Here is a 12,949-nt window from a genome sequence, read left to right on the forward strand (position 1 = left end):
AAAGAAAAAATAAGTCACATCTGGGTATTGGTATTTTTATTAAAACTTACTGAAACATTGTCACTATGAAAAAGCCTTTAGATAATCTATGTAACATAGTAATATCTCTATCCCAATTAGAGTAAATGGGAAAAAAAATCCACATCTGAAATTTGACATTATGAATTTAAAATTTATGCACATTATTAATTATAGTCCAAATGAAACTTATATTGAATCTAAATCAATCATTATCATCATCTGTATCTTCTTTTAAAGGCTTTTTGCTTTTTTTTTGCCTGAGTTCATCCCTGAAATTGTAGGTGAAAAGATTTGGGTCTTCATCACACATTTTTCTGTAGACATCACACAGGTTCTTGAAATGCAACATGGAGAGCTGGGCTGGCCGTAAAGTAGGGTCCACATCAGCCAACATTAACATTTTTTGAGTGTTTTCTGAGCGTTCAGCTTGTGGGAATAGGATTCTGATGGAAGAAAAAGGGTGAGGGGGAAGTTTTATTTAAAGAGCTTAAATAACCAAAAGCCCCTATACTTCACTGAACTACAAAGAAGGTAGGAGCTGGGTGCATATGCTGAAAGACACAGTTTTTTTTTTTTTTTTTTTTTCCTTTAGACTGCAGTGTTGCTATCATCAAAATAACATTTTGTTATTGTAAACTGCATGCATTTCTAATCTTATTAACCAATATGTTTACATGTAGCCTTTCTGGAAAAAAAAACCCAAAACATTACCCTAGTTCTTGTACAGAGGAATTATTTGCTTTATTCTCTGATGATTCATTCTGGAATGAAGGAGACTAAGGATGGGTCTGATAACACTGGGTATTGTCACCTAATGACCAACCTACTAGGTTAAGTTTAAAGATACTTAGCAGTAGAAGGTTGGCTTTCTGTGATGACATTTTTGGGCACAGGACCTCACAAACACGTTTTCTAGGTTGTTATACATAGGGAACTGAAGAATGTCTATCACACCAGAATTACTTGGTCCAAGAACACTTGGACCTATGGATCTTACCTCTTTATGGTACTCTGAAATCATCTGAATATCAAGAAATAGTCTTTTCCATTCAAAGGCATGTTTTTATACTTTAAAATATTTTGAAAACCAGACAGATTATATAGTAAACATTTTTATAATCACCTAATTCAGTGTAGATAATTTTCTGAATGCAAATCACAACCCTTACACATATACTGTAAACAATTCCCACAAAGTGCTTTAGCAGCTTTCTGGGAATGAGCCTTCCACAAATTTATAGCAAAAGGGTTTTACAATCACACAGGCAAAGGCTTCAGCAAAACAATTCAATTACTGACAAAAACCTGTGTTCACTATCTTTCCAACTTGGTAGCATAATCAATAGAACCTGATAGAACATGTGCTCTGCTAGCAAGACCACAAGAATTCAAAGCTGCCTTCATTTCATGAGAAGACATTGGCATTTAATGGAAGAAAAATCATAAGACTTGAGATAAATCTTTTTTCTACAGGGTTGAAGGCATTGTAAAAATATGGTTGTTTAAAAGTGTATAAATCATTTCATTAAACCACATGTGCTATGACCTTTTTAATTAACCAGCTGGTGGTTTATTTTGCTTTATAGAGATTTTTTCAATTCAAATTTTTCTCTTGAATGAAATTCTGATTCAAAAATGCCAAGGAACCAGTCCAAAAAGGTTTGAAAGAAAAGATTTCTTGAAGAAAGACTGAGTTGTACTTAATCTGATGGCTGACTCAATAGGGAGCTAGTTTTATCAAGTGGCTTTTCTCCTCCCTGCTTCTGATCCATGGGGGCTAATGAGTCACATAAGAGCAGCTCAGAAAATTTATATTCTTTTGCAATACACTTTTCTAGGGCCAGCTGGATGTAGAATTCTTTGGCTTTGGACTATGTTGTAATTTTTTTTTTTTAAATACAGAGACATTTTGGGATTTGAGTTTATTTGCTTCAATTACTAATGAGAAGCAGTTGTGCAGTATTAATAGTAATGGGGTAATAGTAGTAGTATTAATAGAAGTCAACATTTGAATATTGCTTTGCAAAGTACTTTACAAATACCATATTTATTCTCATAACATCCCTGGATAAGGTGGGGTATGATTGCTGACAAGTCACTTTAGTTATGTCTGAGTTTTTATGAGTCCATTTGAGGTTTTTTTGTTTGTTTGTTTGTTTTTTGCTTTTTGCTGAGGCAATCGGGGTTAAGTAACTTGCCCAGGGTCACACAGCTAGGAAATGTTAAATGTCAGAGGCCATATTGAACTCAGATCCTCCTGACTTCAGCACTGGCACGCTATCCACTACCCCACCTAGCTGCCTCAAGTTGAGGTTTTCTTAGCAGAGATACTTGCCATTTCCTTATCCAGCTCATTTTATAGCCAAAGAAACTAGGCTCAAATTCTATCCCTGAAATTTAACTAGCTGTGTAACCTTGGGCAAAATCACTTAAACTTCATAAGCCTCAACTTCCCATCTGAAAAATGAAAGTATTGAATCCTATAATTGATGAGCCTTCTAGCTCTAAGTCTATAATCTTTATAGCATCATCAAAGATTAATAATTAGCCAGCCTGATGACATGTAATCCAACTGATTTGTGACTTGTAATTTGTCTTTTTATTTAAATTATTATTAGTTGTGAGGGTCTATAAAAACATATAAAGTAAGAGAGGCAGCAAGGTATGGTAGAAAGAGTACTAGTTGTGGATGGAATTGGGGGGCATGGAATCATATCTTGCCTTATTTTAAGGACTCATGTAACCTCCCTGAGACTCAGTTTCTTCATTTGTAAAACCAAGGAGATGGGATAGATGCCCTCTAAAGCCCCTTCTAGCCCAAATCTATGATCCAATAATCCGAAATTCCATAGGGATTAGTTAAAAGGTAATAAATTTGATATTTCTTTTTTTTCCCTTTTTTCTTTTGCTGAGGCAATTGGAGTTAAGTGACTTGCCCAGGGTCACAAAGTTAGGAAATGTTAAGTGTCTGAGGCCAAATTTGAACTCAGGTCCTCCTGACTTCAGGGCTGATGCTCTATCCACTGCACCAACTAGCTGCCCCTAAATTTGATATTTCTATAAAGCATGAAGGAAATTTAAAAAAAATCATTAAAACCTTAGAAGACAAACTTTTTGGAGAAGAAATCATTTTAACAATCTAAGTAACCGAGTTTTCATAAAGATGCAAGTGTACCCCATTAAGTACCATTTAAAATTTTTAAAAATATATGGTATGAATTAGAATATGCTCATTACAATAGCAATTAGTCTTTTTATTGAGACTTGAGAAACATTACTATAATCATCACTTTTAACATCTTCAGTATAATTCATTATCTCATTAGCCCAGACTGTTGTCCTTCTGGCCTTTTTCTTCTTTCCTATTAGTTTGCCTAGATATAAGTTAGCTCTCTTATAAGATCTCTTAAAATTAGGGGCTTTTCCAGTTTATTGTGGGCTGGGAAACCAAAAAGTCAAGCTTGTTAGATTTGCATGTAAAAAAAGTAAACTAATTAGGTGACATCATTCAAGGGTTTCCCCCCCTCATGCTTTTTGTCCATGTTCCAGAGATCTAAAGTGTTAATATCCTAAGAATTGTGTAGCATTTTACAAAATTTGGCTCTGGCTGCCTTAACTAAATTTTCTCAAGTTTTATGGTGGGTACGATTTAGCTCCCTAAATGAGCTACTATTCAAGATTGATACATCATGAATTCTCAACAGCACTGAGGTAGTCATCAAATTTTTGTGTGGTTTCAAACTTTGGATAGAAATAACTTACAAATTTGTACTTAAAATTCAAATTGATGCTTGGAATAGAATTCTTCCAACCTTGACACAGATTCTCCTTCCTTACTGTGATAATCTTCATTGTTGTTGTTGTTGTTTATGCTTCTCTGGAAGGGGACCAATGACGTTAGGGAGATGATGCCATGACATGCAAATGAACTGGATTTAAATGAAGCAGGACTGTGCAAAGTTAGCAGCCTCGCTCTCTTCTCCAGAGCCATTTGAGTCCAGTGGCAAGATATAGATCAAGGTGACTGGAGATGGTCCCCTTAGCATATATTAAGCACTTAATAAATGCTTATTGACTGAATGATTGATGGAAACCAAGCCATACATATTCAGTCTGGCCTAAAAAAGGTAGTCTAATGTAGTAGAACACTAAAATAAGGCATCAGGAGAATACAAAGAAGAAATTTCTTACCCAATCCCATGATGGCAGTATTTCTTTCTGAACTGAAAAGTACTTTGAACAACTTTTTCCACAAGCTTAAATGGCTGATTTATTCGTGGTTGCACTAAGGGAGTGAAATGAACTACTCCCACATCCACCTTAATTGAAAGAAAGAAGAATGGTTTTTGTATAATTTTTGATGAAGAGAGAACAATAACCCTTATTTCTCATACCAAATGCCTCTCAAAAAGTGTTTTCTAAAAAGCACAAAAAATTCGTGTTAAATTACATCTCTTCTAGATTTATAAAATATGACATTAGCACTTGATAGGATTCAATGAAATGAGAGCCAGGGACATCTAATTCACAATGAAAATTTCTAGACATACTGAATAACTAATGGCATTTTAACATTTGTGAAGGTTGTCAGATAAGAATCCCTTAGCTTTTGAATTAGTAAACAAAATAACTACTGACTATTACTATTATTGACACTAAGGGCTATCCCTCAAATCTGAAATATGGAGAAGAAAGGTGGGAGGTTGGGAATCACTGCATTTTAAAATTCCCAGAAAGGGAATTTATTACATCAATTTAAAATTTGGGAACTAATATTGATTAACTGTGCTCAGCAATTCAGAATGCATGATCAAAAATCTTCAAAAGTAACCTTCAACATTCTCAGAAGGCATAAACTACAGGAATCTTCAAAAGATTCCTCCAGAAAAAGTATTTGATGAAAAAGGAAACCATGAGACTCCAGTTTTAATCTTGGTCCCATTGCTTAGTAGCACTGTGACCTTGCACAAGACACAACTTCTCTTAACTGTTAGTTTTCTCACAAGGTAATGGTTAGGCTGAATGATCTTTAAGGTCCCTTTTCAGTTTGAACATTATGTGACCGGGGATAGACAAGATAGATAAAATAATGTAAAAGACACCAACCCTAAATATTGTCAAAACAGTTTATAGAAGTTGATTAAATGTAATTATACATCGACTCTACAACAACAATGCCAAATCCAAATTTGTGAAAAACTTGTCAGCACTAACATTTTTGATTAAAAGACAGATCACACAATAGATATCATAGGTTATTCGTAAGCAGAAATTCCAAATATTAGTCTTGAACTTGAGTTAATATCTCTTAATACTTAGCACAATACCTGGCATGTAGTGGATACTTAATAAATACTTTTTGATTGACTGGTTTTATAGTTCAGTGTATTTAGCCCTATGTTGCAAAAGGCTCAGAGGAAGTTATGTTTGGGACTAAATAGAGAACACATGTCAGAAGCTTTCAAACTTCAAATCTTAGGTCAGACCAGCTCATTTAATGACATTCATCAAGTAAGTTAACCAAATGTAAATATAAAGAACCTGTTGTGAGCTTACCACTATACTGGGACATCTAGAGTGGTATTTTACAAACAGTATCCTAAAAAACTCTAAGTTTAAACCCAAGGGATTTTGCAAAGAAAATGTCATAAAGGTTTACTTTGTATGGTCAATGAACATAGTGTAGAAAGTCAGTTCAGTGAGTTTTCAAAAACTGGATGAGAACATTGAAAAGTTGACATATCATGAACTAATCAATGAATAATCAATGAATATGAGGGTACAATTAATTGAGAAGAGGTCTGTCTCAGCAGGTCTGGTATAAAATAATTAGGGTCTAGTCACACTCTTATTGTTTAATTACAAATAATTTTGGTTAAATGACCACTATCGATAATTATATAAAATCAAAATTTAAGAGTTGTTCTCGTTATTGTCTGAATCTTTATGACCCTTTCTAGGATTTTCTTAGCAAAGATTCTGGAGTCGTTTGCCATTTCCTTCTCTAGCTCATTTTACAGATAAGGAAACTGAGGTTAAGTGACAGGGTTAAGTGACTTGTCTAGGCTGACATAGCTATTAGTATCTGAGGGTAGATCTGAACTTAAGATGACTCTTCCTGACTCCAAGCTGCATCTGAATCCAGGTCTTCCTGACTCCAGGTTTGTTCCTCTAGCTATACAAAAAATTAATTAAACAAACATCCATGAACCTAGTGCCAAATTGAAAAAGAATGTGGCAAAACATATATCACATTTATCACAAATCTAAGTTTATTGCTTGTTACCCTGATTCAAAGTGTCTGATGTTAGCACATTACTAAAAATAGCTTGTTTCATTATTCCAGAAAAATCATAAAATCATTTACAAATTATATAGTGAATTTAAAAATAATAAACTTTTAACACAAAAACATAACCTGAAGTAATCTTGCATTCTCTTTTATTGGTTTAGATAATTAATAAAAACATGAAAACATGCTGTCATATCTAATATATTTTTATATGTAGTTATATGCATTTGAGTTGAATGCAGTAATATTTGTAATCATAAAACAATTATTGATAGCAATCAGATTCATCTTAATGGATAATTGTAGTTATGGTCAGAATCAATAAGTAAGAAATTATTAAACAAGCTAAAATACGATAAAAACAAATTTACCTTACATTATTTAATACCATATATGTGTGTGTGTGTGTGTGTGTGTGTGTGTGTGTGTGTGTATATATATATATAATGATTAAAATGGTCTGTCTAAAGCATTTTGCCAAACTTTTGCTTAATGAGCTTTGCCACTGCAACACTATTTGAGAACCGCTCTGGGATACAAAAGAATTTACACACACACACAGAACATAATTGTTTTAAAATAAAGTTATATTAGTGGCTTCTACATAGAAAGTTAGCAACATAGATGCTCCTAGGATCATAGGTTAGGCGAGTAGGAAGGATGTTACAAGATCATTTAAAACAACACCATAAAAGCAAGTCCCTTTCCTTAATAATCTATCTTCTTTTTATAAAGCTATCAAAGAGATTTTTCTAAAGGGATGGGCTCTCCACATCACTCCCTTATTCAATAAAGTTGAGGTCATCCTTATAATTTTAAGAATCAAATGTAAAATCCTCTGTTTGGCATTTAAAATTTCCTACTCTAAACCCAATCTGCCTTTCAAAATCTACTATACATTCATGCAAGCTCTGCTCTAGTCAAATGGGTCTTATTTCTGTTCCCTTTACAAAATTCCCATTTCCCCATCTCCATAATTTTGCATAGGCTGTTTCTTATGTCTGGAATACATGCCTTATCTCTTAAAATTTCTAGTTTCCTTCAGTCAGTCAGACAGTGAACAACTATTTATTAAGACCATCCCTACTATGTACCTGATACTATGCACTAAGTGTTGAGGATATAAAGAAAGGCAAAAACAATGTCTAAAGGAATTCACATTTTAATGGAGGAGACAACAGGAAAATAACTACATATATATAACATAAATACAAAATGCATAATGGACAAATGGAAGATAATCTCATAGATAAACACATATTTGATGCAAAATAGAAAAAATCACCTTTTAAATTTCTTCTTTTAAAAATATTCAATAGATTAAGGACATATCATAAAAATGATTTGAGTTTTTTAGAGAGTAAGACTAAATATCATTACATAATCTATTCAGAGTTTACTTGAGCATGATAAATCCTCATTTCAAATCTTTACATACTCAAACTTTAGTCATCTTGAATTTCTTTAAGTTCTCCATCAACCTTCCGCCTTTGCTTTAGATACTTTGGACTAAAATAACAGAGCAATGATTTATATCCAATAATAAATTACCCTGAGGAGAATGTTGATCCAGAACCTATATCTAGCCTTCATATTGGCAATTAAAAAAACAATATAGACTACTGCCCATACTAACTTTCCCTTTCCCTTAAACATAAATTTGACTTTGTTATAGCTATTTAAGAAGAAATCATACATTTAATTTATTCTAACAACTACTGAGGATTTCAACCAGGTTTTACCCTTATAAGCACTGTTCCCTAAATTAAGAGATAACTGAGAAAGGTTAAAAAAAAATTCAAATATATGCCAAATAATTTCACAGGATTTTAGATTTTGTTTTGTAAAGTCCCTAAGAAGTTATCTAGTCCAAACTTAGAATTTTATATATGAATAAACTGAGGCCTAAAGGAGTTAACTGATTTGCTAAAGGTTACACAGGGAGCAAACAGCATAGCTGAGACCAAACTTAGGTCCTCTAACTCAAAATTAGAACACTCACTCTCTTGATGCATTTTGACTTTTCAAGATACAAAAATACTTAAACTTCAGTCCCAAGTAATGCTTTGGCCAATAAAAGAGTAATTTAAAGCTTACATAAGTAATATCATTAAGTATTCCAAGTCAGTGTTAAAACTAGAATTCAGCTAGTGAAAGCTGAATTTAATCAACAATTTTAGAGACAAAACATGTCACTGATGAATATTTTTTCCCTTGCTTTAAATCTGCTAATAGTCGGAATTCAAAATATATGTCAAAACTATTGTTTTTAGATTAAAAAAAATACAAAGGCTCTCATATAGCTAAAACGCTTAGATTCCATTCCACTGGGATATCTTTGAGAAGATAGGATTAGCTTTAAACTACAGTGAGGCACTGAAGTAAACTATGACAAAGGAAGAAAAATATAAGGCCAAGTAAAGCTTGGCACAAAGTAATATGAGATTTCATGGGAAAAGGGATCCCTTTAATTTTAGGGATCAGGAAAAGTTATATAGAAGAAATAGGATTTCAATTAGTCTTAGTAAAATCCAATTTTAGAAACACTAGAGTCATTATTTGTTGGATGGTACTTAGCAAATTCTCTAACTCACTAATGTATTTAAGTACTCATTGGAGTTCACAAGTATGGGAGATTCCTCTAATGAGTTAACACTTTGTAAGGATTTCAACAATTACTGGTGTATATTGTCATTTCTCCTGAACAATTAAAATCCCATCTCTTTAAGTACAAGGACTTAAAATGGAAGCAGCTTTAGACAAGTGACTTTGCTTTTTTTGGCTTCCGTTTCCTCTTCTGTAAAATGTGAATAAAAAGTATTTATATACATATTTCACAGGGTTGTAGTGGCAATCAAATGAAATGATGTATAGAAAGTATTTTAAATAAGCATAACATGCTAAATAAAGCTTCATTACATCTGTTGGGGGTATAACCATTTATTCTGTTTTCTGTTGATAGAATACTGGATTTAGACTGGGAAGAGAAAATTCTGGAAATCCTGGCAGTTCCAAGGAACCTGAGAATCCATCTAATCAATTAGTGCAGAACAAGAATCCTTTCCTTAACAATATATGGTCATTCAACCTTCACAAGAATCTTTAGTGACAAGGATATCTCTATTTCCTGGGGCAATTTGTTCCAAATCTGGCTAACCTCTATCGTTAACAAGTTCTCTCCTTATGCATTAATTTATTTTTATAAACATTAAGTGGTACAGAGTATGGTGTTCAGCACTGAGGATATTAAGATACAGGGGAGGACAAAGCTCACTAGACTTTCCTCAGTAATAGAAATTGATTACTCAACACTTTCTTTTGGGAGCTTAAGAAAGGAGAGACCCTGATCTTTTTATTTATAGCTTACAGAAACTTTGAGTATTCTGAAGGCAGAGAAAGACTCTGGGAAAAAGCTCAAGAAGAAAATAATGAAAAACAGTTCTTATCTTCCAAGTGCTTATATTCTACAGGAGGATTATTTGTAAACAGATAAGGAGATACAAAACAATTTGAGGAGGCTGAAAGAATTTAAAAAAAAAAAGATTTTACAAGGATGAATCTTAGATTTAGAGTTGGAAAAAGGAGTCTTAAAAGGGTCCTTAAAAGGACTGGTAGGAGGTAGAAGTGAGGGAAACTGGTATGAAAGCAGAAAGTATCAGCAAAGAATGGGTTTTGCCTCAACAGAAGGCAATTTTATCACTACACTTATAGGAGGAGATGAAAGTTTGCCTACAATTGAAATGGTAAACACTAACTGATGTGAGGTACCACTCTCAAGTATACTAGATGACAGAAGATAGTGTCATTTTGTTTCTTTAAAGTATTAGGGAAGAAGAAAAATTAGATAGGGCTTCTAACTTAGTAAAATCCATAACAGTTATTCCTTTGATTCCTCCCCAAAATGATAGATTGTGATGAATGTCCAGAACATACCCTGTTCACAGAATATGTACTTGGTTCTTACTGGGGGCTGGAATCTAAGATCTTTCTCTTGGTTGGTGTTTTGGCACCAAAAGGCCTAATATATGTGTGTGTATGTTTTAACAGTTATGGAGCACTGAAGTACTAGCCCTTTTCTCAAATTATTTGGGAAAGCAAGGAAGAAAAAATAATAAGATTTTGTTCTTGGGCAATCAAATCAGTAATAATGAAGGATTACAATGTTATCATGGTGATAAAGTATGGATGAGGGGCAACTTTCATAGGGTTCTGGAGCAAGGAAGCTTTCAAACACCATTTTCGAACAAGAGACTTGAGACTAATGTAAAACCTCTATTTAAATGGGTGCTTGACAGTATTGGAAGACTGTGACCCTGTTATGTTAATGAGTATCTGTAAATGAGAATACCTGTTCAAAGCCTAAATCTGCTTCTCTTCAACTTCTATGCCATATTTCCTAATTCTGTCTTGTGAAGGGAAACACAAAATGACTACTTGTTTTTCTCAATGGCAGCCCTTTAAATACTTGAAAATGCCATCCCCCTAAGTCTCTTTCTGTCTTTTTCTCTCTTTTTCCAATTACATGTAGAGATAATTTTCAACATTCTTTTTCATAAGATTTTGAGCTCCAAATTTTTATTCCTCCCTCCCTCCTCCAAGATACAGATTATATATGTAAAATCATATTAAACATATTTTCACATTAATTATGTTGTGAAAGAAACTGAACAAAGAGAAAAGCCACAAAACACAAAAAATGAAAAAAAGTAAAAATAATATGCTTCAATCTGCATTCAGAATCAACAATTCTTTCTCTGAATATAGATATTTTAATCATTTGAAAAAAATTGAACTCTGCACCTGGGGTATAGAGGACACTGTCTCAAGCTTCCTGTAATAGAGACCAGGAGTCTGGGTCACTGGCTTTCTACACTGGGACCTCTGGGACTGGTGGCTTGCCCACTACACTGGAGTAGCCAAGTCTACATGCCTATTATGCCCTGGGTTCCCTGTTGGCAATTTGCCTGTTGTGCTGGAGCTGAAAACCTCATAGATAGCCTGCTGAGTGCAGATTGCAGGGCACTGGTGGCAGATCTGTGCTGTAGCTAAGAAAGAGCCTCCCACTCATTTATCTGGACACCACAGCATGGCTGTGCCATGCTTCCCTTTACTCAAATTAGACAGACCCTTTCTAAAGTCCTTCTACGTTATCTTGGACTAGAAAACTGATTCACTCTATCTTTTTTGCCTATTCTTTTGCTCCAGAATTCTTTTAGAGGATTAACATTGTTTCCAAAGGAAATAGGGAGAACTTGGGCAAATTCCTGGCTTCTCTCCATCTTGGCTCTGCTTCCTCCTCTTCCTACCCCTCCCACAGCCCCCAAATCTCTTTAAATTGATCTTCATGAAATTAAAACAAGGCTCTTCACTAACATGATTGTTTTCAATTAGACACTTTCAAGCTTATCAATTCCTTTCCTAAAATGTGGAAGGCAAAACTGACCACTATATAGTTTTGTTGTTGCCGTGTATAATGATCTGATTCTGCTCATTTCACTTAGCATCAGTTCATGTAACTCTCTCCAAGCCTCTCTGAAATCATCTCGATGATCATTTCTTACAGAACAATAATATCCCATAACATTCATATACCACAATTTATTCAGCCATTCTCCAAATGATGAGCATCCATTCAGTTTCTAGTTTCTTGCCACTATAAAAAGGGCGCTACAAACATTTTTGCACACAGGGGTTCTTTTCCCTTATAAAATCAACTTCTTTTTTTTGATATAAATCCCAAGAGATTTGTAACTTCCCTAAAGTGACACAAGTAGCATACAGAAATGCCAGGTTTTGAACCAAAGCTAAAATCTGACTATAAATCCAGCACTCCTACTATAGTTTAATGCTTTCCCTCTTTTCTCATCTTCACCTTTTTTATCCTTTCAGCTACCAAATTCCATTGAGGGTAACTCAATAATGGCTCTCACATCCATCCTGTCCTCTCTAAATATACTGCTCACTCTCTCTCTCTCGTACTTTCATCATCACTTACTTACCTGGCCTACTGTAAAACCCTTCTGTCAATCGCATAAGAGGTTATCTTGTTTCTACTCTCCCTATTGTAACCAATCTTTCATATCATTATGAAATAAAGTTACATCAATCAATTAAAAAAGAAATTTTACTAGATAACTTTCAAAGTCTTTCATAATTGGATACTACATTTTTTTAAACCTTCTTTTATGATCGTCTCTTCTCTCTACCCTATGCTCTGGACAAACTGGACTATTCATTCCATACACACCCCATGTTTTCAGTCTTGCCTATGTCTCCAATGTGTTCCCCTTCTATATTTCTGTGGAATTCCTATATATTCTTTAGAATTCAACTCAAATGCCAGTTTCTCTAGAAGTCTTCCCTCATTCCCTCTTCTCCCAAACTAGTAATAATTCTCCCCATAACTCAAAAAGAATTTTTCTTCTATTTTTAATATACAGTTAAATATAATTTAAAGTTATTTATGGTTATTTACAGTTATGTGTCAGAGACCCCATCATGTAAATTCCAGAAATTGTTTATCTTCTTCAAGCATTTATCACAGAAGTCTGCGCATAGTGTTAGCTAATATTTACTGATTTTAAAGTTATTATTTAAATTATTGTTTTCCCTTACAACTACATTAATAGTGTGGAA

The 12,949-nt window shown here is 33.8% G+C and overlaps 1 protein-coding gene across 2 annotated transcripts in view; it reads right to left on the reverse strand.

Moving 5' to 3' along the window:
* Positions 1 to 21: 21 nt before the first annotated feature.
* The window catches only part of TFB1M (transcription factor B1, mitochondrial), a 65,066-nt gene continuing 52,138 nt past the window's right edge, over positions 22 to 12,949 (reverse strand). For both annotated transcript variants that reach the window (XM_051997991.1, XM_051997992.1), the window contains exons 6-7: positions 4,213 to 4,340; positions 22 to 464 (exon numbers count right to left, since the gene is read on the reverse strand). In XM_051997991.1, the coding sequence (XP_051853951.1) occupies positions 224 to 464; positions 4,213 to 4,340 (369 nt within the window). In that variant the 3' untranslated portion in view covers positions 22 to 223. The remainder of the gene's footprint in view (positions 465 to 4,212; positions 4,341 to 12,949) is intronic.

The sequence above is a fragment of the Antechinus flavipes genome, chromosome 4 (genome assembly GCF_016432865.1).
Source record: "Antechinus flavipes isolate AdamAnt ecotype Samford, QLD, Australia chromosome 4, AdamAnt_v2, whole genome shotgun sequence".
Lineage (NCBI taxonomy): Eukaryota > Metazoa > Chordata > Mammalia > Dasyuromorphia > Dasyuridae > Antechinus > Antechinus flavipes.